Below are 26,911 nucleotides of genomic sequence, written 5' to 3'. Positions count from 1 at the left end.
TGGGTGCCACCACCACCTGAACCATCACCTGGTTGTGCTCGTGTCGACGCGGACTGAAGCTGGATCAAAAGGTCTCCCGAGCCCGAGGCTATCGCATCCTCGGGCGTATCTGCTGCTGCTGCCCAAAGTTGTGTCACCTCGTCTGAATAGAAAGGAGCGGACTTTGACGTGTTGATAACCGGGGCTACTTTTTAACCAGTCGGTATCCCGGATGAAGGCTCACAGAAAGTTGTGGAATCTCTCGCTGTCGGGACTCACAGGTGTCACCTGTTCCTCTTGGCACCGCTGATCTCACGCGTCCAACATCTGCTGCGCCACAACCCGACCGATCTGCTGTCCGAACCGGGACCACGATGAATCGTTACCTGCCGGTGGCGCGGCAGCACTGCCTGGCCGCCCTCGCCAGCACCAGCGTGGTGGTGAAAAGCATCAGCGCCGTGGTGGTCCTCCTCTACCTGCTGTCGTGGGCGGTCGACGCGCCGTATGCCCTGGGGGTGACCCCGGGCTACCTCTTTCCGCCCAACTTCTGGGTGTGGACGCTGGCGACCCACGGGGTGGTGGAGCGACACGTCTGGGGTGTGGCGGCCAACGTGGGGACGGTTATGGCCTGCGGGCGCCTGCTGGAGCCTCTGTGGGGCGCCCTGGAGCTCCTGATCTTCTTCGCGGTGGTGAGCGTCTCCTCGGGCCTCCTGGCGGGCCTCGCCTACCTGCTCACCTACGTGGCCACCTTCGACCTGGACTACCTGTTCGCGGTGCGCATCCACGGAGCGGCCGGGTTCCTGGGGGGCGTCCTGGTGGCTCTGAAGCAGACCATGGGGGACACCACGGTGCTCAGGGTGCCACAGGTGAGGCTCAATTACGCCATGAAGTCCTTTCTGCTCCTGCATTGGTGCTCATTGGCCTGGGGCACGCCCCTCAGCTGCGCCTGTGAATAACACCAGACCAGGGAGGAGTGTGGCTGCAAAGTTAGTTTGAGAATGTGAACTGGAAACCTGGCCACACAAGATGTGTACATAAACCAGCTTGTGTCGGATCTTGGCCTTGAATAATCAAGGACATAGTGCATAGTCACTACAATTACATACAATGTGCTTTTCTTTGTTTTTAGTTTAAATTAACACAGAATTTCCATAAGTGACTATTCTTATGCCTCGATTTACATAATGTGTAACTCCATGTACATTTGGGAACCCTTTGTGTCTTTGTCAGTCTTTGGAGCACTGGATCTACTGTATCCTGCATGTTTTTAGCTAAAAGGGGAAGCATTGGGAGTTTAAAGGACAACTTTTAATAATAATAAGGACGGTAGAGTGAAATGTGTACATACACACTTAACCGACGGCCTACTCGCTTGTTTTTGGATTGGATGAATGCTGTCTTATTTGTGCTGGAAGTCCTCGTGTGGTGAAGCCCATGATGTTTTTCTACCCCTGATGTTCAGGAGTGTTTCTTCTAGTTTCCCTTGAGGTTGTAGATTGTGTTTTTTCATGAAAGCATCCAGTTATGTGTTTTTAAGCCCCTTACTAACACTTTAGTAAAAAAAAAACACCTAACAGGACACTGCAGTCGTTAAAAAAACAGACTCATTTATGCATGACTTGAAAGTACGTTTAAAAAAACATTTTTTTTATAATGTGCTTTTTTTTATAGTGTGCTTTTTCAATGGGATGACAATTAAAATTGTATGCTGAGGGAGGCTTTTTTATTAACACGCATACAAGTAGCATTTCTTTATTTAGTGGAGAGACAGCGAGTGCGATTACTGGCAGTGGCAAGAGTGTGGCAAGTCTGTGGCAGGCGTCAGCTGGGTGTCAGGACAGCGGCGAGTCTGTGGCAGTCAAGTGCCAGGACAGCGGCAAGTGAACTTCACTTGTTCGGCACCCCTGGCATCTTAGTTTAAATGTATTTTGCCGTCTCTTATTAACACATTATGAAATTGTACACACAAAAAAAAGAAGCTGCTGAATGGGTGGAGCCACATTTCCTGGGCACATCCCTTGTTGTTACACAGGTCAGGTGCCGTAAATCATATTTAGGAATAGGAATAATCCCTTATTAGTTCCACACAGGAAATGTATTCTCTGCATTTGACCATCCTTAGTATTTGAAGGATTTTAGTTGGTGTCAACTGAGCCCCCGTTCTCTGTATACATCCTGCGAGCAACCTCCCTGTACTTTTTTGTTTATCCTTCATTTTATTTATGTATGATTTCGCTGGTTTTGAAACAAAAAGGAACAAAATATACTCTTTCCAATAATTACTTTTATAGTCATTTACAACAATCAGCTAAAATAATCATAATAAATCATCATTTTTAATATAATTTAAAACTATTTATCAAAACGTTTGGAAATACAAGTCGAATACTATATCTCCACTTGTCCACTCCTTATATGGAGTTAGGTGGAGTCTCTGACTAGTGGTGACACCTCTCAGTCAGAGACGTACCAGCACTAGTGGGCAATAGTCAGAGAGGTGCCACAGTCCTGACTGCCGCCTGCCACACGCTTGCCACAGACTTGCCAGTGCCACAAGGAGGAGCTCGGCCTTGTTTTGTTTTTTGGCGGTGTGGTATTATCTTTAATCATTTTGTGAGCACACCCTTCTGTTATCCAGTCTGTGGAGCACACACACGTCAATTATTGTAATCATGCTGTTGGACTAAAGCCATAAAAGCCAGTGGTTTAACAGCTGTTGATTGGTTTGGGTTTGTGCTCTCTGGTTTAGGTTTGTGATTCACTTCCAAATTTGGACTACAATGTAATCTGTCAATTTACATTTTAAGATTAAAATAAAATGATGCTCTTCTGTATTCCCCCCCACCCCCCTAAAGCACATATTAGTTACACATTCCTAATGTGTATTTTTTTAAACTAGCAGATGGCTTTTTGCGCTTGTTATGAAAACTGGGTTGCTTCACTCTAATCCTCTTCATCTACGCTGAGCAGGTCAGAAAATGTTGAATATGGCTCCTGCCCTCCACCATGGCACGTAACCAGCTATTGTTTGCTGTTCCAATTCCTGAATCCAGCTGACTTGACTAAATTGTGGGAACTGGCAGCCACGGTGGTCCACAGACAAAATGGTAGCTGTCCCTCTGCTTGACTACTCCGGTTCACTGGAACTAAAAACTGTCTCACCCCCCCATCCTAGGTGAGACTGAAGGCAGCGCCGGCTTTGGTCCTCCTCCTCCTGGCCTTGCTGCGCCTGTCCGGGCTGCTTGACAGCTCTGCTGACCTGGCCGCGTTCAGCTTCGGCTCCCTGTCCGGCTGGGTCTACCTGCGCTTCTACCAGAGGCACAGCCGGGGCCGCGGGGACATGTCGGACCATTTCGCCTTCGCCAGTTTCTTCCCTGAGGCGCTGCAGCCGGCTGTGGGGCTGCTGGCGGGCCTGGTGCACGCTGCCCTGGTGAAGGTGAAGGTGTGCAGGAAGATGGTGAAGCGGTACGACGTAGGGGCCCCCTCCTCCATCACTATCAGCCTGCCGGGGACGGACCCACAAGACGCAGAGAGGAGGAGGTGAGTCAGAGCAAAGAAACATTTATCGTTGGTCACGCTGCCTTTTAAATGGTATTTTATTATTCATAGTTCCATTGAAAGAGTAGTCATCAGTTGTATTCTCCCCTAATGGTCTAAAAGCAATTTTAGAAGCTTAGAATAATTCAAATCTTAGTAAATAATAATTTTCCAATTCAATCATTGAGCATTAATACAAAAATATTGTTGTTTAAAGTTTATTTTTGACTTTGGGAATCAGCAGCTGAGAAAACAGTCTCACCACAAGAACCATAATATACTTATTACTTGTCAAAGTTTTCGTGAAAATGTTCGTCAGCAAAATAAAGTTGTTTTTAGTTTAATTTACTCAGGGAAACGTTGCTGAGCCTCTGTGCCCTTTTGCAGTCATACTTCTCAAACAGTTCATTCATACAACTCACTCATGACTCTACAGCACTCTCAAGCTGTCCGAGGTTAGTTTTTCCTCATGTTCCATTGTCTAGTAGACACACTTTCAAGCTTTCATACGGATTCAGTTTCATACCCATACACACCCACATATACAGATCTGTGCTAACATAAACAGTCACACAGTTGCCCATGTTAAGCAGCGGCCCAGTTAGCAAACAAGTATTATTGCATTTTTATCCAGAAACTGGTTGAGCTTGATTATGTTTCAGTGTGTTCGTTATACTCGTTATACTTGTTACATGCATTAAATATGGCTGCCAACTGAAATAAGCTAAGGCTTCTGTAAATGCTTTATTTTGATTAGCTGAGGTCTGCCATCTGCTGAAAGGGGAATACACCTCCAGTATAATTGAGGCGATTTAATCAACAAATGATGAGTTTCATTCCAAAAATGACACTATTCATTTCGAAAAATTGCTAGTTTTTAATTGCTAGAAAACACTAGTTAGTTGGTTTACTAGTGGGGGTACTTTTTATTGTTGGTTCTGATTGTTTAGGACAACTAACAAGGCAGGTAATAAGAGTTTATCTTGCTATCGGAAAGGACTTACTCATCGCACTTACAAATGTTCAGTTAATTGGTCTCTCACCGTCCATGTGAACATGGTCAAGGCTGTGGCATCAGCATGTTCTTTTTCGATTGAAAGACAAGAGAGCCCTTTTGAGCTTGGGTTTGTTATCTTGAGAAACTAGCAAGAGTACGCTAAATAAAAAGATCCATCTGAAAAATCCCAGCTCAGTGTTACCAACTCAAGTAGTGAGCAGCATTAGCTCCAAAAGTTGCTAAACTTAGCAAGAAAGTTGCCACGTTGGCAACACAGACCTCCCTCCTGAAGCCCCTCTCCAAAATTAGCATTGTGAACGTAAAAAATGAACATGGCTGTTGTTTGTCCTCGCAGTTCTCAAGCTAGCAGCTTGTGGAACATTCCGGTCATGAACAATGAGAACGCAGACAGGCAGGTAGCCCTTCCAGTCATTACATTTGGGCCGAAGAAAAATGATTGGACGGGCTAATTACAGTCTTCTGACAGCCACAGGTATAGGATTTTTTTTCCTATAGGATTTTATGAGTTTTTCAAAAATGTTTTTTAGGTAGAGTATCAACACTGCCTTAAACAAAGTCAGGAACTTTGCAGATATCTTTACTACATTATAATCTATCTGCCCTGAACCAACGAAGGAACTGAACCTTCAAAACTGCTCCAAGGGTGCTGCACTTTTGCCTACCCTGTCTGCATGTGTCAGGACTTTGGTTGTTTAACTAATGAGGGGTTATTTACTTTAGTTATTCTGACAGAAGCTCTCTCTCTCTCTCTCTCTCTCTCTCTCTCTCTCTCTCTCTCTCTCTCTCTCTCTCTCTCTCTCTCTCTCTCTCTCTCTTTTACTTGTTTGCTACATATACAATCCCGAACGGGCCTCCCTTGTTGTGCCGCTGTCCATCGTTCTGGGATAAATTATTCATATTTCTCTCTCTTCCTTTCAGACAACTGGCCCTCAAGGCCCTGAACGAGCGTCTGAAGCACGTGGAGGACCAGACCGCCTGGCCCAGCATGGACGACGAGGAAGACGAGGACGAAGACGAGGTCCGAACCGACACTCAGCTGCTCCTCCCAAGCGGATCCTCCTCCTCCACGCCGAGACCGCCAGGGGGGCCTGTCGGTGCCTCGCTCTCCTCCACCTCCTCGTCCTCGATGTCACAGAGCAGCGGAGGGCCGTCCACGGGCGGAGCGCAGCACCCAGAGTCCAGCATCATCAGCTTTGAGGATGCCCCGTCTAGGTCGTAACAAAAATGAACGCACGGAAACGCACTGTTGGGTGTCACTGGCCGGTGTACTAGTGTACTCAGCGTCCCCCGACTAGTATACAAATATGCTCAGTGAGTAGGTATACGCCCGATATCGCACACGGCAACACAGACAACATGTTTGACCAGTTCACACACACGCACGCACACACGCACACACGACCGTGCCCCTACAAACACACTGTCAATGTCATCACAAAGGCCAAAAGGGGGTGCGAACTGTCCAGCGCTCTCAGTTCAGGCATAAACGCTCTGTGTAGATGGGCAAACTGGACACTCGATTCTTCTCTTCCTTCCTGCAAAACGACCGGACGGCAGTTCAACCAGAAATTCTTCCTTGGCCGGACTTGATCCCGACTCGCGGAGCTCGGTCCCACTGCTTCATGTGTCGCTTTCTCCTGCTTTCTAAATAAATAACAAAATGGGTGCCCATTAGTCTTTTTCTTTTTTTTTCTTCTTTTAAAAAGTCTTTTTCGGAGCAGCCATGAGAAAGCCGTTGGTTGGTGACAGATAGAGACTCGCGCTGAATTCTCACTGAAAAGCGGCTGAAAGTGACGTGCTTTTAGTTCTTGATATTTAATCAGGTCTGTGAAGGAGGAAGTGTGACAACTCAGCCGAGGTGCTGGATCAGAGGAAAGAAGCTGCTGCAGGTCCCTCCTGCTGATAAACTGTGATACAAAACTTCAAGATTTTTGAAGAGAATTTTCTGCACTATTTTCATTTGTCTCTGGAACGACAAACGGGCAAAGAAACGGATCGTGTACCCACCTTTCAATTTTGATCCCCCATTTGTTGTTTAATGGAGAACAATTTTGTGTGTTTGTTTTTTTTTTCTTTTTCTGGATCTGTTCATGACTAAACACCTTTTTTTTTCTGTGCACCGATTTGTGGATGATGATTCTGATTCTTGTTCTACGAGTTATAACGAGATGATTATATTTTGTAGGCTAATGCTAAGCCTGCTTCAGGAGCATCATTCTGTACCGTTTTACACCTACTTGGATCTGAAATGAGCTTTCAATTATCTGGGTGCATGTGATACAGAGAAGTCACTGTCTGCCATGGTTGTTTTTAGTCATTCGGCACCATTACAAATACAGAGACGTTGTTTTTGTTTTTTACAGTTGATGATTCATAGTTTGTATCTGTGCTCTGTCAAAGTCTGCTCTGATGTATTGTATCTCAGACTCGTGAGGATAAATATTAACTCTACAGACGCCTGCATTGGTCAGTGATCAGCCAGAAAAATGTTTCCCAGTCGCATCCTTTGCACTTGTAACTTCTTTCATTTCTTCACTCACGATACCAAGCAGCACCAGTGGCCAACATTTTTTTCCTGATTCGTTCATTTTTGCATCCAGTCAGATGTCGCTGTCCATTATGGTAATGATCGAATCATTGAATCCCCAAATTGTATAACCAAAACAACAAAACTGCTGATTGATGAGCACTGCCGTTTTGGTTTTGACTACTCATTTACCTCGGCAGGTTCCCTCAGACACATCGAAGAAAGAGATTGAAATCTAGAAACTACACAAAATGTTTCAATTAAGATGTTAGATGTTTAATTCCAATATAAAGTAATTCTGTTTTTCATGTTTAATAATCTGACATTTGTTATGTGAAGAAAAATCTTGGGGTGCTATATTTGTCACTGACTGAATTGACAGACTCTAAATTTGAAAACTAATCAAATGAAACAAAAGACGGAGCGGGTTAACTGTGCCATCTGTCGCCCACTATCACAGAGGGGATTTCTGGAGGGTTTTGGATATGTTCCAAATGTGAGCAAAGACCCAGCAAAGTTTATCGTTTTATCAACAACCGTACTTAATATCCCAGAAAAGCCATGTGAATATTGTGTATGCGTATGTTATATGCGCGGGAACTGGTGGAACAAGTCAAATGGAGAAAAAAGATGCAGAGTTTTTAAGAGTCTTGTTTCTCGATCAGCTTGCGCTTATCTCTGAGACATCCTGTGTAAACCTTTTAGTCCGCTAGGGCTCCGCCGTAATTTGAGAGTTTTGAGGAAGAGCGTCACAAGATTGGCCTTTTGGTCTAATGGCGCCATGTGATTTGATGTGTTGACAAGACGAGCGATCATGTCACCAGTTTAGTGACAAATGCTCCTGGAAAACAGCAGTCTGATATTCAAACTTGCGATGACCTTCAGCTTTGTCCCTGTTGATTTCCAGCCCACGGGTATGTGACACCCGACAGTGTGCTCCTTAATGTTATGTACGGCAACATTCAGATGAAACATGTTTTCAGTTCGGGCTCTTTAAGTCCAGGCCACGATTAACGGTCACTGTTCACCAGATGGAGATGTTTTATGTGTAGGAAGTGATAAGCCATATGAGAGCGATGAAGTTCTGTGTGTTCTGTCCTGTGTCCGCCCTCCTTCTGCTCATCTCACCGTGCTCTTATTCTTTTGACAAGAAGATATTTGCGTCGTATTCTTTCATGAAATATGTCAAATCGAGCTTCAGAGTGTCGTCGGATATCTGAAACCTCAAACCGCCTTTCTGCCGTCAAAAGCATTCACGGGGGCAATGGAGGAAAAGTGTCCCAAAAAACAACCGGTGCACAAAGTAGCTACAGACGGTCACCGAGCAGTCGATACCCGTGAAGCCGCGCAGTTTGGAATAGTCAGTCTGATGTTACAAGATTCAGTCTGGCCAAAGCTCCATTCACTCTCCATCCCTGTTCCCTTTTTGTTTTGGTATTTTTCTCTCGGTATTTATATTTCTTCTGAGTGAAGAGAAGAAAGTGAGAAGAAAGGAATGACATTACGCGCCGCCTGCGTGAATAATGACATTTTACAGTCGGTGATGCCGAGGCGAGCTGAAGGCGAGGACAATAAGTGGTGTTGCTGGGTTCGTCAACAGACAAGCCCTTTTTTTAGTCAATAATTAGGCAACTGATTGCTCTGAATTGCATTATGGCTCCATAAACGGTTCATAAGTGTTTCATCCGGTCCAGCCGTATCTCGTCATTATCAAAGTCACACCACAGGCAGGTTGACTACTTTTCAACCGGAACAGGCAGGTGCTTCACCCAAAGGATTCGATTCCCCCGTTTGGTGTCCCATCAGAGTGGCCGGTGGATGTCCAGCTTCTCTGACCAGTCTGTGTGTCAACTGGAATTAATGGGATCGGGGGAACAAGAGTTCTTTTTTTTTCCTTATTTGACCTGACTTTTTCACCAACAGATCTTGTTCATACTAATGACAGTCTCTCTCTCTTGCTCTCTCTCTCTCTCAGCATTGTGGCAGTCGCACAGACTTTTCTGTTTTAGTTTTCAGATATATTTCTTTATCTCCTATATGAAATAAAAGACGATTGAATGAAATGAAAACAGCGTTTCAGTCCCTTTTATTGCGTTACAGTTTGTGGTGCTTGCTATCCTGCTGCGGGGTGTTCATATGATTGTTACTATGACACTGGGCTGGATGGTGGCTCGGTGGTTTGACCTTGAACATCCCACCACAACCACGAGTCCTACTCGATTAGTCTATGAAGGGAAAAGCCTGAATACTTGTAATTTAAAGGAGACACGCCGTTTTGTGGTTTGATTTTACACACACTTTCCTGATTATTTATAGGTGGGGATTACCAGCTATCACATGAGTCAGTCTCTATAGAGCGGACCTTTTAAGCTTTCTCACACATAGTGTTGCACTAGATACTACCACAGTGTTACAAAATAATTGAGAGGATTGGAACAAGTACCGGGATAACCTTCTCAAGTCAAAGGGAACCTTGGTGTTAAGAATATAATGTGATTTAAAATGCCAATAGGACACCCTTAAAAAGACGTCTGTGTTACGTCTCATTGTAGAGTCACAGTGACCACTTCAACGTAAGATAAATGCACATTCACATTGGTCATCCACCACATCCTCTGCATTTCACTGACACATCAAAAGTGGTGATCATTGCATATAAGAGGACAAATATACAAACCTAAATCCTGATTGGACAAACAGAACTGCAGGCTATTGTAGTCATTAGTATAACGTATTAGTAATTCCGAACAATACTGAATTACCTAGTGATGACATGTCAAATACTGATCCCAAGGTCAAGAATTAACTTTGAAACTGAGTTTTTAAGCAATCAGGAACAAAATAGATGGATAGACTTTATTCATCCCTAGGGGGGAATTTGTTTGTAGCAGCAGCAAGCAAGTTACAGAGTAAACATACAAAAACGAAGTATAAAAATACTAAATATATACAATAAAATACCAGAGCAGAACATATTACATTTAAGAATATTAAATAATAAAGAAAATGCAAAAATGAAAAGTATACAAAGTGTATATAAAGCATAAACAGTGAATTAGAAGTATATACCAGCAGTGATTTAATCAAAAGTCTGACAACTACTCTTTCCAGGTTAGAGCATCAGCAGAAGAACTGATACACTTTAATGTGTTAATATTCTCTTTTAACATGTGACATGCTTTGCCCTCCGTGTCTCTGATTTGTGTAGTTACCCAAACTGTCCGCCAGGTGGGGCAGTACGTCCGGACTTCTACTTGGACAGTTCAGGTAATTTACATAGAGAGAAACTTCCAGCTTGAGGTTTGTAAACGCTGTAATGGGCTCAATTAACTCTGATGAGGGTAACAATAACACAACTGACTATTGTCATATCTAACCTATTGTCTAATTGGGCACGTAGTCCCAGCATTTAGTCCGAGGCCAGTGCAGTGCTTAGTGTTTATGATGAGACCGAGCCTACTTGAGACATATAATTACATTAAACAAACACTAACACATTAATAATTAACCCTTGGTCTTGGTATGTTACAACGGGATCCTCTCCTGTTCGCCTTGAACCCGGTTATGAAAACGTCACGTTAAAAACAGACACATAGCTCGACGTGAGTTACACGTTTCCATACGGTTGAAGAGCCGGTAACTGCTCCGAGCGCTCGTACACCACGTGCCCGCGCAGGTGTGGCTCTCCGGCTCGTGCCCGTCACCCTCTCCTCCCCGCCCCCCCAGCTACAAACTACAAACCCTCGCGGCGCGCTCCCGTGAAGTAATTCATTGTATCAGATAGAGACGTGAGGAAGCAGCGAGCCGCTCGACTGGTCCGCGACTCTGCACCGGGAAACACTGAAAAATACGACTGCAAGCCATACAAACTGCAGGTAAACTACTTTGCGGACCACCGGGCCGGTATGAAGTGCTGCTTATCGCGTATTGTTATGTTTGGACGCCGACGGGGGGCATTTTAAAAGTTACCCGGAGCTTCGAGAGGCCGTGCTAGCGCGGTTAGCTAACGTTAGCTCCCCCCAACCGGCCTCAGCGCCGCTTCCGCACTTTGCCACACACAGAGAAAACTGCCGTATTCTGAGTGTATAATCTCCTGAGAGCCAAACGCCTCGCCCAGGCTTCACAAAGGACTGTTAGTAAACTGCGGAAAACTTAAGTGACGCTTAGAAATGTCGCCGCAAAGACCGGCCTCGATCGGCGAGCCGGCTAGAGCCAAACAATGAGGCCGTTTTCCTGAACTGGCCCGGCTGACCAACTCGAGGTAACGGTAGTTTACATGTTAATGTTAGACGTTTATTTTTCCGGCGACATGCCTCCAACTATACAGAACAAAGACCCCACTTTATTTCCACACCCGATTTGTAGGTTCTTATATTGTAGGTTATTGAACAGTGGTCGTAGAGCACTGTAGTGTGTACTTTACGGCTTCCTCCTGGACCGTGAAGGTTGTGTGCTTAGCAGGCTCGGCCCCTCTGAGGAGTCCAATGTATGTGATGTGGGTGTTGGTGGCTAGTTTGGATCGGGGCCACCCACCCGTTTTGCACTGCGGACACACTGGCCATCTGTTGCCTCTGTGATGACGCCATCTTTCTGGTGACCCACCCAGTGGCGAGCTGGTTTAAAAACAATGTTTGGGAGCTCTGGCGGGCAAGAGACGGACAGTCAATTTACCAACCTGCCATCTAAGAGGGGAATATGTCGCCACCTCCCTAGTGCTGGTTGATTCTGACACAATGATCTGTCACTATCTTGTGATTGACCACGGTTATTATTATTGATGATGTGACCATCTTCTGGGTGGGAGTTGTTTTCATGCACCAGTAAATCTTAAGTTTAGGGGGGAGTGGCAGTAATGTACATGCTTGTCAAGCAGATACTTTTCGTGTTCAGAGAATTTTATAATTTAACTGGGTGGCGACGGCAAATATTTTTTGTATGCTATACATCGATAAGTAAAATATCAGTCACTATACTATGTTATAGCACTGAAAGATATATGACATCTACACCCACATCTGCATAATGGTTGTTTGCAAGCAGACTTAGATAGAGAATATTCCAAATTGAATATTTTTGGGGGGCAGAGTAAAATCTTTTTGTAATTATTTCTTTGACATTTTATTATTATTCCAAAATACAGTAAAGACGCTGTGATAACATTTAGTCCATTTATACACCACAGTTCCCTTTGCAGCACCTAAGGCAGGGAAGGGAGGTAGGTTTTCCCCACGCAGATGTTGCATGCGTGATACTGTTAACTAACATTATATCCTCCCCCAATGAATATACCAGTGGCTGAATTATATCCAATTTCATTAAATGGCTGATTCATAAATCTTTATCCTAATTGTTGTGTGCTAATTGTAAAGACTTGGGGGTACATGCACATACCAGTTCTCTTGGGGGTTGCACTAAAGATGTGGCATGATACTTTTTTAAATTGTGACGATGCTAATCCTCTTAAAAACGTTGTTTAATAGTGCCACTGCATTACTTTGTCTCCTTTTATCCAAAGGGGGCATTTTAAATTACGCTTCGGGATTTGTATCGGTGCTTATTGACAAGGATCTGTTTGGGGCCTGGCTTTGATTATCACATTATCAGGTGGATCTTAATGACAATTTTTCTTAATTAGAAGTACGATTTATTTGTTTAACTTCAAATTCAGGATCCCGGACATATTCTTGAGCACGTGCATGTTGTAGTTGTCGTCTTCATCGTGTAGGTTACACAAATTGTCTCATGAAGCCATCAAAATACACCACAATTGAGAGTTTTTTTTTTTCTTGCTGCTCAGTAATGGGATAATCTTATTTTTTTTTATTTTTTGAAACATGCATGTTGGGTGGCCGAGGATAAACACCTGCCACGTTTCTGTCAGAAACTAAAATATTCAGCAGTCGGCAGTCTGTTAACATTACTAAGTTGGGGTCTAATTTTCCACACTGAAGACTGCGTGGGGTACTTCCTGGCATAAACACACACGTGCCTTTTGATGCAACTGTTGCCTGCGTGGGGTTTTCTAAAGGACATCCTGATGAATCATCAAGCGCACACTAACCATTTTAATAATACATTTAAAGCTGTTAACAAGGAAGCAATGCAGAATAAACATAATTTCACTTAATTTTTTTATTGCCGATGGTGAAGTCTGGTTGTGTGCACGACAGGATACTGAAACAACCATACTGTGGACACCAGATGGAAAGACAATACCTATCAAATGTCTTTTGTTTGATTAAATAATTGTGACTTACTCCATTAAGTAGCTAAGGAGAGTGGGATGAGCTGCTTTGTTAAGCGTGTGTGTGTGTGTGTGTGTGTGTGTGTGTGTGTGTGTGTGTGTGTGTGTGTGTGTGTGTGTGTGTGTGTGTGTGTGTGTGTGTGTGTGTGTGTGTGTGTGTGTGTGTGTGTGTGTGTGTGTGTGTGTGAGTGAGACATTCCTGTTGGGAAAGTCCGATGAAGTGAATCACAAAAAAGGCAGGAAGGGCTTCCTTCTATTTCCACTGACTGTTGATCACAGGAGTGTTCCCTGTCTCCTCTCTGGGTCTATTCTACTCTGTTAATTTGATCCTGTTGGGTTTATCCTTCATCTCTTCTCTCGTCTGTTGTTTTCCCGTCACTTAATTTAACCTCATGCTTCTTTGTTAGCCTGGTCCTTATTGTTAACCAAGATTATAGTTTATCACGGGTGTACCAGATGTGCACTCAATTTGTTGTTACTGTGACCTTCAGCATAGCCTATTTAATGCAGTGCGACAAAAAAAAACACGACGGTAATGTTAGATATTTGTAGCACGAGACAAGAGTTCAGGCCGTTCATGGTTCAGACACAACAGTCTCCATTGCTAATGGAGATTGCCTTCTTATACACAATGTGCCCCTCCTGTTTTTGCTTTTTGTTTTCATTGTGCCCCTGTTAAGTGTTTCCTGCATTTTTCTTTTAAGCCAGGACAAAGTTTAGATACTAACTGTATTTAATTATGGATCACTTTTAGTCTGTCAGTGATACCTAGATGCTGCTTTGTAATATTACTGATTTCAAGACTCCTGTTGTCTGATAAGCTCTAAAAAATAATAATTGTGCCTTTTTTAATTAATTGCTTATAGGCATCTAGACAGTATTTGTTGAAAGGAGGGCACATTGTTATTTACCCGGTTCACCCTCTGGTCAAACCTTTCAAGCATCGACCATACATTCACCTCGAGGCTACGGCTGCCCCCATTTCTGTCTTTCCCTTTTTCTTTAAGTCAAGGAGTGAATGATCTAATCTTTTTTGACACTGCTGTCCTACTTGGAGTATTCATCTACCATTTATAGACTGCATGCAGCACCTCACTGTCCTTTGGTGTGTTTTAGAGTCAGAAAGTTTGGGCAAAAAATTTGTCATCTTATTGTCTGGGAATATGTTACGGTCAAGCTGTGGTTGAGAAAAGGGCTGTTTTTATCGGAAAATGACTATATAAAAGGACTGAATATGCAGCCAGAAGATGACTAAAATGTAGGCAGGTCACAGTGGCTGAAAGTGCCAGTTGCATACAAACTGCTGTATAGTCAAAAGGAGGAACATTTTAAGGGGAAGTGAGACAGACTGGGGCCATAGACCATCTTCTCATGCATAGCACATTCAAATATTAAACTAATTTTGGCAGTGCAAACTTTTTTTTAAAGAAACGTGCTAACACTTGAAACGCTTGTTACCCCAGGTATTTGGTCAAAGAGGCAGAAGTGACACAGGGAAGAGAATTGAACCTCACTGTGTCTCTAACGCCCTAAGAAACACTGCAGTTCAAAACTGCAGCTCAGCTTAATGAATTCTGAAAGCGCAGGAGTGGTGTCGGGAGTTTGCCCTCTATCGCGCCTACAGCTGACTCACTGTGATGGCGATAGCAGAAAGGTAGAGAACTGTGATTGACGCTGCACAGTGCTGCTCCTTTTTTTTAGATGGAGGAAATAACTCGTCCGGGGTATGATTTATTATCCTCTCTATATGGGGTTCGGTTGTCCTTGTGCAGTACACGGTATGCAAGTACTCCGTTAGTATAAAAGTTGTCTGCGGCAGTGCTGCCATGACGGGCGAGGTGCATTTGATGTTTACTTTGTGAATAAAGTGGCCATTTGTACATAGTTCAAGTATTAAGGGAATTTTCCTGTTTTTATGTTGGGCTGCGTGACTGTTATTTGGTGAAATGTTATCGTACTTCTTGTAGTTGTACAACGGATTGAATGAGTTTGTTGCTTTCTGTAAAATGGCATTTCCCAATATAGAGTTATCCAAGATGCTCTCAGCCAATGACACAAGGCTACATGACTCATTTACCCCGACTTCCCTTAACTCTGTTGGCCAAGCACTCTTTCTCACACCAACACTGACACGTCTGTTGGGTCTTTTGCCGTCCTTAATTACTGGAACCTCTGCTTCATTTGACTTCCTAGTAGCCCTTGTGTGTGCTGTAATGTGTTTGTGTTGACACCGGTATGTTGTGTAAGGATGGGACAGGAACCTGCAGTGCAGGGGTGTGCTCAGAAATTTGGTGCAATCTTAACACATCTCCCCATTGTAGAATGATGTACACAATTAGGGGGACCTTATTATTTCTGATTGCCTTATTTAAGCGAATGGTGTGTAGGATTTATTGGAATAAATAGAATATTAGATTCCTAAATGTTTTAATTTGTGTATTGAGCCGTTGATGCCTGCATAGGCAGACAAATCACAAATATGAAGACCATTACATGGCAGCAATTCTTTTCTTTCTTCGCTTCACATTTTATTCATCATCTCGCAGCCCCCTGAGAAACCTTGAACGTCGGGTTAGAGAGTCACTTTTCTCCTGCTCTGTGGTTAAATGTGTCCTGTAGAGTGTTGCATGGTGCACCTGCACTATGCAACACATGTGTTGCATGTTGTTATCTTCGACAGGAGGATCATGCGATTGTGTGTTGGTCCTTGGCCGAGTTAGTCTGTGCATCCGTGAGTGAGTGTGCACCTTTTGTGTATATTGATAAAAACGTATGTTAGTAGTTGTCTCCGGTGCTGCCAATGTAACTAGCGCTCGTCCTGCTGATTTCAACACATCTGCAACTAGAAAAAGGTGCTATCGATCTCCCAATTGCATATTTTTTTACATAAGATCAGCCGTTGCTGTAACAGTTGCTCTTCTGATTTTACGTATTGTCATGCCGTTTCACGTGGCTTATTGATCATAACCACCTCCTCCTCCCTGTCTTCCTCCAGGGATGGCAGCCATCCGTAAGAAGCTGGTGATAGTCGGGGATGGAGCTTGTGGCAAGACCTGCCTTCTGATCGTCTTCAGCAAGGACCAGTTCCCTGAGGTTTACGTCCCCACTGTGTTCGAGAACTACGTGGCCGACATCGAGGTGGATTGCAAACAGGTGAGGCAATCGCAGTGATTCTGTGTCGATGGTTTCTATCAGTCGGCTCCTTTTTATTTGTTGCACTGGCTTCCGTCATAGTATTTGCCGAGATTCGTTCCTTTTTCCCCCTGTGATATTAGTTGGTTTTCTGTTAATCATTTTTATATAAATATACTTTCATGAACATTTTATGTTACGGTTGTAACACCATTTAAGATTGATCCAAACCTGTGACACATTCTTGTGAAGTGACTGTTTTTCTTGATGAAAAGATGCCATCTAAGGACTCAAAAGGAATCCACAAAGAATGTGTTCTTTTTATAGACACTATTTGGTTTCCCTAACTGTCACAACACATCCGGCCTCTTAGTCTCTGCGTGTTTCTTTGTGCTTGTATCAGACTCATTTTATTCGCTGGGTGCTTAATGGCACTCGATGCTTTAATTCCACCCTCAGGGCCAATTGAGCAAGTGCTGATAGAACTGCACTGGTCCATTTTCACATCTTCCCTCACATTGCAGCGTCTGCTCAGTCTGGTCGGGTCTGAGGCCTTTGAATTATTCTATATATTTGTAGGTGTATGTGGTTCATCTTTTAGGTGTTTGAGACGGTTTGTTTGATCTAAAATGCCATCAACTGATTTTCTTGTAGAGAAATGCATACACATCCAATGTAGATACAAATGGACAAATTGGCGTTAGTTAATTCCTGATGTGCACAAACCTTTCACAGCCCTCAGAACGGCACATTGTAGGCTTAGGACTGTCTTCCATACTAAACATCCACTGTGACTCAGAAACTAGAAGGATATCGTCTCCTCTGGAGAATGACTTCCAGGTTCCTCTCTGGATAACTGCAGCACCCAGCCCAACGCATCAGTCACACACCCACACGTCCTGACCTCATTCTGGGTTAATGAGGTTGTGGGGACGCTGAGTCTTTATTGGCTGTTAGATTTCTAACACTCTGTGCTGCTGAGGAGAACTTGAGCTACTTCTTGTCAAGTGTCAGACTTTTCCAAATCTGGCTTCCTTTCCCGATTTAGCTTTTCAGTCTGCTGGCTCAGAAGTTTTTATACGTCACTGTCACATTTTGTACTGTTCGGCCTCAGGCCTTGTGCCAGAGTGCTCATTAGGAATGAACAAATGCAGAATTGGTATGCGGGTGGTTGTTTTTAAATTTTACACTTGTATTAATTACTTACTAATTTACCAGCAAAGCCGAGAACTTATAATTGCTTTTACTAATTATTTTTGCTATTATGATGTATTAATTTCTTCATGCGGAATAATGCATCCTTTCTTATGGTTTTGGTCAGGATGAGGTTGGCTGCAGCCCTCGTTTATTATCTCCTTGACTTGCTGACTTCAGTGTAAAAGTTCTGCTGATCAGGAGGGACATGGTGTATTAACTTCTCTTCCCTTTTTGTTCTTCCTCTGTCCTTCACTTCACCCCCAATGTGTGTCAGGTGGAGTTGGCGCTCTGGGATACTGCGGGTCAGGAGGACTATGACAGACTGAGACCTCTCTCCTATCCAGACACTGACGTCATCCTCATGTGCTTCTCCATAGACAGCCCCGACAGCTTAGGTACGAACCACGGACAGACATCTACACATATTCATGCATGACATCATATGCCTCATCAGAAGTTATTTCTGGGGCCTGTAGATGCTGTGTTCATCCGGTTGTGTCTCTTAAAACCACTGAACTGCTTACATTTAGGCTGACACGCCTACACAAACAAATGAGACAGACGATCTATGATGCTCTGACATGCATCCCGGCTGTAAAACAAAACGTCATGCCTTTTCTGTCCTAATTATGAACAGTACTTCTGTGATCACATGGAAACGCATTTGCATCAAATGAGGTGCTAAAAGCTGCAGATAATTAAAGAGCCAGGCATGAATTATATGTAGAAGAAGTTACAGATGTAACAAAACAAAGGCTTATTGTGCTATATCTTGTATTTTAATTTGTATTCTAATCAAATGCTGGCTTCCCGTGATTGAACTTTAACGTATTTAAAGATAAGGTTAATTGCTGTGCCATCAAATATCTTTTGTTTGAGGGTTTCGTTGTCAGTTTTCCAATGTGGTTTGTAACAAGAGATGGCACCAGCATTTAAATATACGTTTGTGAGATTCTTTAATTAGTTTTTAGCATGTCCTGTGTTTTTCAGGGAGATGTACACTAGATAAAACAAGAATGGGCTTAGTGTGGTACACACCGCACAGGAAACTTGTCTTTATAGTTCTGTCCCTTTGGTGGCCTCAGTCACTAGAAAGTTTATCCCGCAGCTGGGAAAAATATATACAGTAACGATCGAATTTCAGTGTGACAACCAAAATTCCCTCAGACATGCACACGCAAAATAAAATGGCCAATGATTATAGCTTTCTTATTGTTTTTGTTTTTTTCCTTCACAGAAAACATTCCTGAGAAGTGGACCCCAGAGGTCAAACACTTCTGTCCCAACGTTCCCATTATCCTGGTTGGAAACAAAAAGGATCTGCGCAATGATGAGCACACGCGTCGAGAGCTGGCCAAGATGAAGCAGGTACTTTAATGTCTGCTTCTAATTACTATTTAGACTTTATTTTGATTAAATACAGATATGTTAACATTTTCAACAGCTAGTACTTTCTAGACTTTTAAAAAAATTAAACGGACCAATGAATGGGTTCCTCAACCAACTTCCTGGTTTTCTCTTCGTCCAATAGGAGCCAGTGAAGCCAGAGGAGGGCCGGGACATGGCCGGCAAAATTGCGGCTTTCGGTTACATGGAGTGCTCCGCTAAAACCAAGGACGGCGTGCGGGAGGTGTTCGAGATGGCCACCAGGGCCGCACTGCAGGCCCGCCGCGGAAAGAAGAACACTAAATGTGTCGTGCTGTAAAATGGCTGACATATTTGGACTGTTTTCACCCTGGGCTTCTGTACCCAGCAGCTAGGGCTCGGGAGGGACGAAGGGATTACTAGATGGGGGAGGGAGGGAGGGAGGGGAAGAAACGAGTGCAGTAAATGACTACCGCTGTAAAATGACTGTTTGTTGGACTGAATATACCCGGGGACTTGGGTTTGGTGGAGAGGAACGGGTGGGTGGGTGTTAAGGGAGGGGGGTGGGACTAGCGCTGTAAACCATTGGGCTCTTTACCGGGTTCTTTATCGGGCTCTTTACCGGTTTACCATCACTTTGGGACATTTACACCAGCTACATGCTGGTACATTTTGTCTTTTCATCAAGCCACTTACACCGATAAAGATCAGTAGGAGATCCTGGTCCAGCTGACCAATACAATTGATTAGGTTGCTGGTTAATTATGGGATGGTCCTGACTGTTCAGCATCGAAGACAACAACAACGACAAGGTTTAGTTTTCTGCCTGGATGGCTTGACAGATTGATGGGAGCAAACGACGGCATAATAAATGATTACCACAGTGGACCGTTTCTAACTGGAAGTGGGGCTGTGGTCGATGTGGAGCGGGACAGGTGAAGGGATGGGAAGACTGAAGCGTGGGTGGGACCCTGATGAGTCTGTAAACGCCAAACCTGCAGTTTTCATATACTGGCCGTGTTATTTGAACTGCCCCAAAAAGTAGACCAATCACAAGGAAACTATTAATAGTTTTTTTTTAAAAAGGGTGGTTCAAACAGGTTTGAGGTTGATAACCGTAAAGCTCAATTAGTAAAAAAAAATAAGGCATGTTATAAACATAAGTTTGACGTTTTTATCCAGTGTTAAATAAGTGGTCAGGTGCCCGGGTCTTATGTGTCGTATTATCAGAGCGGCAGGAGAGCTCCAGCTTGGTGCCATTTGGTCTCTCGCTGTGTTTAATCCGGTGCTCACAGGGACAAACCCTTGAGCCGCACTCTGGACTGAACTGCAGCTCCTGCACAGTTTGAATTAAGAGTGAAATTGCCCTCAGAGCCGACTGTAAAGTAAAGCTGCTTCCTGTGCATCATCGCGTGATCTATAATTCAAGTGGCTCTCTTTTGAATGTTTAACACCTCACCATGAAGTGTTGTAGATGTAGACGACAGGGTGACGTTTACTCTCTTCCAGAGGAGCAGCAGTGTGACGCGCTTGGCATCGGGACTGGACTTTTAAATAAAAAAAGGACCCACTTGCTGGTGAATTTTTACCGAGGCTGGTTTGTCTACTTTTGGGAGGTGATCAGCTGATCGTGAAACGTAGTGCAAGCTGACCAAACTCCTCAGCGCCCATCCCTTCCTGATCCAGCCTGCTGACTGCTGGTGCTCATCTTCCCCTGGTTTGAGACCAGGACAAAGAACAAGAGGGGCGTATTGTGTTTACAAGCACACCCACACTGATCTCCTTTTTTGTGTGCGTGTGTAGGCATGTATAAAGGTCAAGTGTACAATTATCCAGAACTAGTTCATGTTTGATTTAAAAAAAGAAGGTGCTTGAGATATACCCTGTTATCCACCGTATATACATGTTTTACCATCTGCTTGAACAGTTCAACTTATAAAAAGACAAACATGACATGTGTTTTTATCCAGAAAGCTGTGCATGGAGATGCCAGAATGGTCAGATTGGGCTGCCGGATAGATTTTTGGCTAAAATAAATAAAAATCTGTGCCGGTGATCTTCGTCACTAACCGGCAGAGTGAGAAATGGCCACCTGCTGTTTGTATGCCATTTTAATTCTTGGAGTGTTTTAAGGTCTTTCCCATTCCTTAAATGATAACGGTGGCCAGTCATATTTGGGATCGCTCAGCAACCAGCCTTCCCTGACTCTTCTGTGTGTTTTACTGGCAGATTCTGGCTCTCTTTACAGTGTTGAACCCTCCTGTTCTTCTTCCTGGGCTACATGGAGGAGCCTGTTCCAGAAACTTGGTCTTGTGTTGTTTTTATACTTTTTATTTCCTCCTTTTTAAAAGAAAAGTCATAAATATGTTGTCTATCAGTATTTAAAATAAGAGGTGGAAGACTATGGGACTGCTTATGTGTCGTCGCTTTAGTTCATTCTTTTGTGCTTTACCTGAATCTTTCTGATGATTTACGGTTGGTTGTAAGGACCCGTCAATCATCCCCGCCAAATGCTGTTGTTAGGCAGTCAGGAGAAAGGCTGGCCTCTCGGCTGCCTGTCTAGAGCATCGCCGGCTCTTCTCGCTATGAACACAAACTTGGCTGAAAAGACAAAAGGAAAAAACAATAAGTCTCCTTTTTATTATGTACAAATCATTTTTATTTCTACTTTTATTCTATTTTTAAATCCTAATTTTGGATGCTGAAGCCGTGATGTAAACCAAGGAACAGGAAAACCAAGCTGTATGCAAAGTCTGTAAATATAAAATGTGAGTTTGTTCATACTAGACTATACACACGCACAGGACTGGAAACTGTATTTGTAAACTAGCTTTGGTTTGTGTAATAAATTACTTTCTATAACACACCCTCCTATTCATTGTGGTCTCGTGGGTTGGAGAAGAGCTATTAGTTTCAATCAATACGTATGAACGTATGGGGATGGATTAGGTTTATTTAGCGCCAGACTGAACACGATACATTGGTCCCACATAAATGGACAAATTATGCAAAATATGAAGAATTATACAAACTGTTGAGGAAGGAAAGTGTAATTTAGAGACTCCACCACAAATGAAACGGTTTCAATTCTGATGGTGATCAAAGAGATTTTGGTTGATGTCCGCATCATACATCAAAATATTTTTGGGTTGAAAAAAAGATGTAATACACAGCGCTGTGCCATCAGTCTCTGATTTAATATAGAATATATACAATTATCTTCATGAATTTACACTTACTCAATAGAAATGTATATATTTAATAACTATCTTCTTTTGAATGGATGCTAATTTTTTATATATATTTTTTTTAAATCTCATGTACCCCCATTTGAGAACCACTGCTCTAGACTAGTCTGGTCACCTTAACTGATCTACACTTGACACTTTAAATGTATAAATGATCACAGAGTGATAATTATTTACTTTTTGGTGTGAGATGGGAGATTTGTCAGAAATGATGAACCAGTTCAGCAACTGCATTTTAACTGGTGCTCTCGTCGGCAGCTCAAAGACACACAGCTGAGTTTCAGAATAACGCATTTTGGACACTTTATCGCAACAAATATAAATAAATATTATAGTATAGTAGTGATGCATGTTGTAGTGGGCTTTAACGCTTTCTGGTGCAGATCGTTGCAGCGATTAAAATCCCTCGGCAGCCCTGTTTGATTGGATGAGACTCGACACCAGCAAATGTGAAGACACTCAATATCACTGAGGTCAGGGTTTATAGCTTTTCAAATTTCTGCTAAATATCTGAGCATCACACCGACGAGCTTCTTTTAAGTCCACTTCTCCATAGTGTGGAGCTACTCTTGACTTATACTAATGTTACTTTGTGTTTTACTTTAGCACAAATAAACCTTGCAATGGTCTTATGATGAAATTAATAAAAACGAGGGAAACATTTTGTACCTCATCATAAATGAATGGAAAGCCAATGTGTCATTCTGTAATTGCAGCTTCTGTAGTCTGGCTTCAAAGGAATTTTCTGTTTCTATTCTTTTCAATCCCTTTGCATGAAGCTTTGTTTTAAAACACTATTAGGAGTGCTGGTTGAGGAGCAGAAAGCAGGCGTAGATGTGCCAGCAGCCTCACTCCGAAGGAACCGAGTGTGTGGGAGGCCGAGGTGAGGCGCCTTCAGCCTGCGTGGGCCGATGCTGGATGTTGTGGAGCGATGTGGAGCCGCTCTGTGACCAACAATGAAACGCAGCAGTTGTGTAAGGCAGAGCGGAGGAGTGGAAATCCAGGAATAAAAATGGATGTACAGTATGAGCAGTGTGGCACTCAACTTTTTCATATAGAAACACATATAATTGGCCTCACCAGCAGTGCATCGCATCACATTTTCACAACTGATTTGGGCCACATAGTGGCTGAGACTCTCTGATTCGGTTTGGAGGTGATCAAATCATCCTTTTGTTTGATGCTGCCTGAGCAATAAATGATCATGTCTGGAGTATGGGGGACCCAACAATGGGGATGAAGTAAAACAGCCTTTTTTATTGGTATTTGTGGACGTAACCAAACCTCAAGACAAATACTATGACGAGTAATCAAGTCTCCATCATTGTGCAATCATAAACTACAGGGAGGGATTTAGAACTGAAGGTGAAAACTTGTTTGTTGTAGCAATATTCAAAATATAAGACCCGAGGATGAGGTTTGTAAACCTTTTTTTAAAAAATATGAGTTTGGAACACTTATAAACTACGTTTCCTACATTCCTGGCTTTCCTGCGGTTGTTCCTTTCCATTCCAAGGCATACGTTATACAGGAGACGTGTGTGGTACGGCCAGAGGAGGAGGAGGAATAAACAGGTATAGAATATTGGAGTATTGATTGTAGGATGTGGCCTCCAATGATGGATCGTAAGAGGTGTATGTGGGCGGATGTGAGAGGAAACAAGAAGTCAGCTTGTGCCTCTCTGAGTGAAAACGACTCTGACATTACGAACATTACTGTAAAACACTTCACCATCGGCCTACTGGCCACTAAGCTGCATTATACTGTACATCGTTAACTCGATTCAAAGGGAAATCTGCTGGATTGCCTCACAGCATAAACAGGCCATTGATCCTCCATAACATTTATTTTCCTCCCTGATGGCAGAAGAGGGTTTGATGGAAAAGTAACGTCCATGTAGCAATATATTTGTCTTCTTTAGTAAAGCCAGGGAGATAACAGCAAGCTTGGTGTAAGAAGTATTCTGATCATTTACTTAAGTGGAAGTAATACCACGCTATAAAAATACTGCTTTTCAGTAGCCTACGTGTTCTGCCGCCCCTCAGTGTTTTATTTATTATATATATGATGTTTTAGGATTAGTGCTGCATTAAAGTGTATGGTGCATTTTATGACTGCATATGTTTAAATGTGTTCTATTTGTACCTCCATTATACAGTGTTGGGTAGTTTAATGTACACAAATGTATCATATTCAATAAGATCATTGTATGTTTGTGGCGTCGATGTCCTATGAGAACCACAAATCTCTAAAAAGTCAACTTTTTTCAGCATTGTGACGATGCATTTTTTTAAATGCAGTTAATTTAGCTGGATAATTTTCTCAACCCATAAAGGGACATTTAATCCTTAAATTTGGAGCTTTGCGCTGGACAGGACTGGTTTGAAAACGTGTCACCTGAACAGTAACTGCAGTGAGACAAATGTAGTCGCGTTAAAAACACAATAGGCATATTCACCAGAGAAGTAGTCGAGCAGAAATATAAAGTTGCATGAAATAGCAAAAAGGCAATGTACAAGTACCATATATTTGTACTCAAATACATGTACTTAGTTACATTCCACTGCTGGTCATGGTGTATTTTAGGGATTTCATCAGCCACTTGAAGAAACAGCCCAAACCAAAATTTGTGTCACAGCACGTCATAGACAGATGTTACATGCTCGCTACATTTCTGTCTCGTTAATGATACAAAGACTTCTACACAATGCGCAGCCATGTTGGACATTGATTATGAGTCCTAAACAAAAGAGGCCGGCTTGTTTGAACCACAAGGGCGTTTATACCTCGCTCTTGTACTGGGGCTATGCACCACTATTGAACAACGTGTACTCTCAGCTCTGACTGCGGCTTTCTGGAGAGACACTGAGCGTGAAACCAGAGTCAAAGGGGAAGGAAGGAAGTTCGTCACTGCCTGCTCCACCCAAGGCTGGTGGCCGGGCACCATGTAAGACACAAGGGGGCCTGTGGTGCAACACTTTGCGGAGGAATGAGCAGGAGAGAGGCTGCTGAGGGGGCACGTGCCTGTTCCCTGTTTCTTCCTCTGTGTGTGTGTGTGTGTGTGTGTGTGTGTCTCTCTCTCTCTCTCTCTCTCTCTCTCTCTCTCTCTGCTCCTCCGTCTGCCGGCCGGAGAGCAATAGCGCGCATTGGAGCTCAACCGCCGGGTTTATATACCGGTCTATTTTTAGCCCCTCGCGAGCCCACCTATTTTTAACCAATATGAGCTCATCACCCGCACAAATCATCCAATGGGATGAGAGGCAGACGAAGAGGGGGTGTCCAATGGGAGGGAGCGAGATGACCGAGGGGGCGGGGCTACACAAGGAGCCAATCATCAGCAGAGAAACGGGCAGCGAGGGAGGAGAAGACAGACCACTCACTCGACCCGCTTTCCAAGGCACCACATACCAGAGTCTTGGCTAATTGTTCCTCTCGCTGTAACGAGACATTGTGACACAGTGTAAAACACTTAATTGATGACATTACACAGCAGAATACCATATTTTGCCAATGTCACGCTGTAGTTGTTCCCTCTGTGTCTGGGCCTCAAAGCTGGCCTGGTCCTATTTTCACGTACCTCCTTTGAAGTCTGCAATTCAAGACTGAGTATGACATGATGAGCGAGTGGTCGAGACTACACATGCAGCTATATCTGAGTCAGAATGAGCTCTAATGGCTATGTGAACACATTTAGTTTATTTGTTGCTCTCAATGTACACATAAACACATATGTATAGTTGATTGACAATAAATAATATGTCCAAGTTAAAATACAGTGCATTTAAATACAGACCGTCTGCAGGAAGAAACTGTTCCTATGTCTGTTTTTTCTTAGCTCACAGTGTTCTGTAGCGCCAACCAGAGGGGAGAAGCTGAAACAGGTTGAGTCCAGGGTTGAAGGGTCGCAGTGATGCTTCCTGATTTAGGAGGAGCACAAGTCCTGAACGGAGGCCGGGAGGGCCGTTTGGTGGCTCATCCTCACTGCACTCAACATTGTGGGTTTACACAATGTTAGACGTGCAGCGAACAGACTGGATCATAGCAGTGCATGAACTGGATCAGCAGCTCCTGAGGCAGGTTGAACTTCCTGAATGTATGGGAGCCAACCATGTTCAACTTTGTGCCACGAACAGATTATTTCATATAGAATTCAACCCCCCTGACCTGTGACATTGTGTGACCCACAAGTGTACACCCAACTTTAGGTATTCACTCAATCAGGAAGTATTGGAGTCCGCAAATGTGTTGCTTTACGCACGCTGCTGCTGCATTCAGAGTGAGAGTGAGGTTTCTTTCTTCTACTTTGCTATTCGTCCTTCAATAGACGATCTTTGTTGATGACTTTGGACTGATGGGACTGGCTCCGCTGTCTGAGGTGTATTTTTTTGTTATGACTCTGACTATGAAAAAGATTGCCCCGTGATAGTGAGTCATGCATACACCCACCTATTTTCTCGTTTCCCAAAGTTTATTTTTAGGCGGTCTGCACCGAAACACAACGCCCAGTGACACATCTGTCCAGAGTTTATACTGTCCATGACGCATATTCATTCTGTTTATATTTGACTGTACCTTCATTGCTGGGGTTTTCTTCAAGCGCGCCCCTGAGAGCCGCGCCCCCAAAAGGTTCCAACACATCATGACGGGAGCGAGCCCCACACTCC

General features: G+C 43.5%; 2 protein-coding genes across 2 annotated transcripts; both read left to right on the top strand.

The window, feature by feature from the left end:
- Positions 1-353: 353 nt before the first annotated feature.
- On the top strand, positions 354-6,065 carry tmem115 (transmembrane protein 115; the record flags this gene model as incomplete). The annotated part of the gene is made up of 3 exons (XM_079226660.1): positions 354-845; positions 3,155-3,519; positions 5,453-6,065. 3 exons carry the CDS (start codon positions 354-356, stop codon positions 5,751-5,753), a joined length of 1,158 nt encoding a protein of 385 aa, XP_079082786.1. The 3' UTR covers positions 5,754-6,065.
- Positions 6,066-10,846: 4,781 nt separating this feature from the next.
- Positions 10,847-19,371, top strand: rhoab (ras homolog gene family, member Ab). Its single transcript, XM_079226815.1, has 5 exons — positions 10,847-10,936; positions 16,301-16,458; positions 17,909-18,029; positions 18,872-19,002; positions 19,166-19,371. Exons 2-5 carry the CDS (start codon positions 16,303-16,305, stop codon positions 19,337-19,339), a joined length of 582 nt encoding a protein of 193 aa, XP_079082941.1. The 5' UTR covers positions 10,847-10,936; positions 16,301-16,302; the 3' UTR covers positions 19,340-19,371.
- Positions 19,372-26,911: the final 7,540 nt, after the last annotated feature.

The sequence above is a fragment of the Taurulus bubalis genome (assembly GCF_910589615.1).
Source record: "Taurulus bubalis genome assembly, chromosome: 11".
Lineage (NCBI taxonomy): Eukaryota > Metazoa > Chordata > Actinopteri > Perciformes > Cottidae > Taurulus > Taurulus bubalis.
The sequence above is the reverse complement of the archived record's forward strand: the minus strand, read 5'-3'. Positions and strand labels throughout refer to the sequence as shown.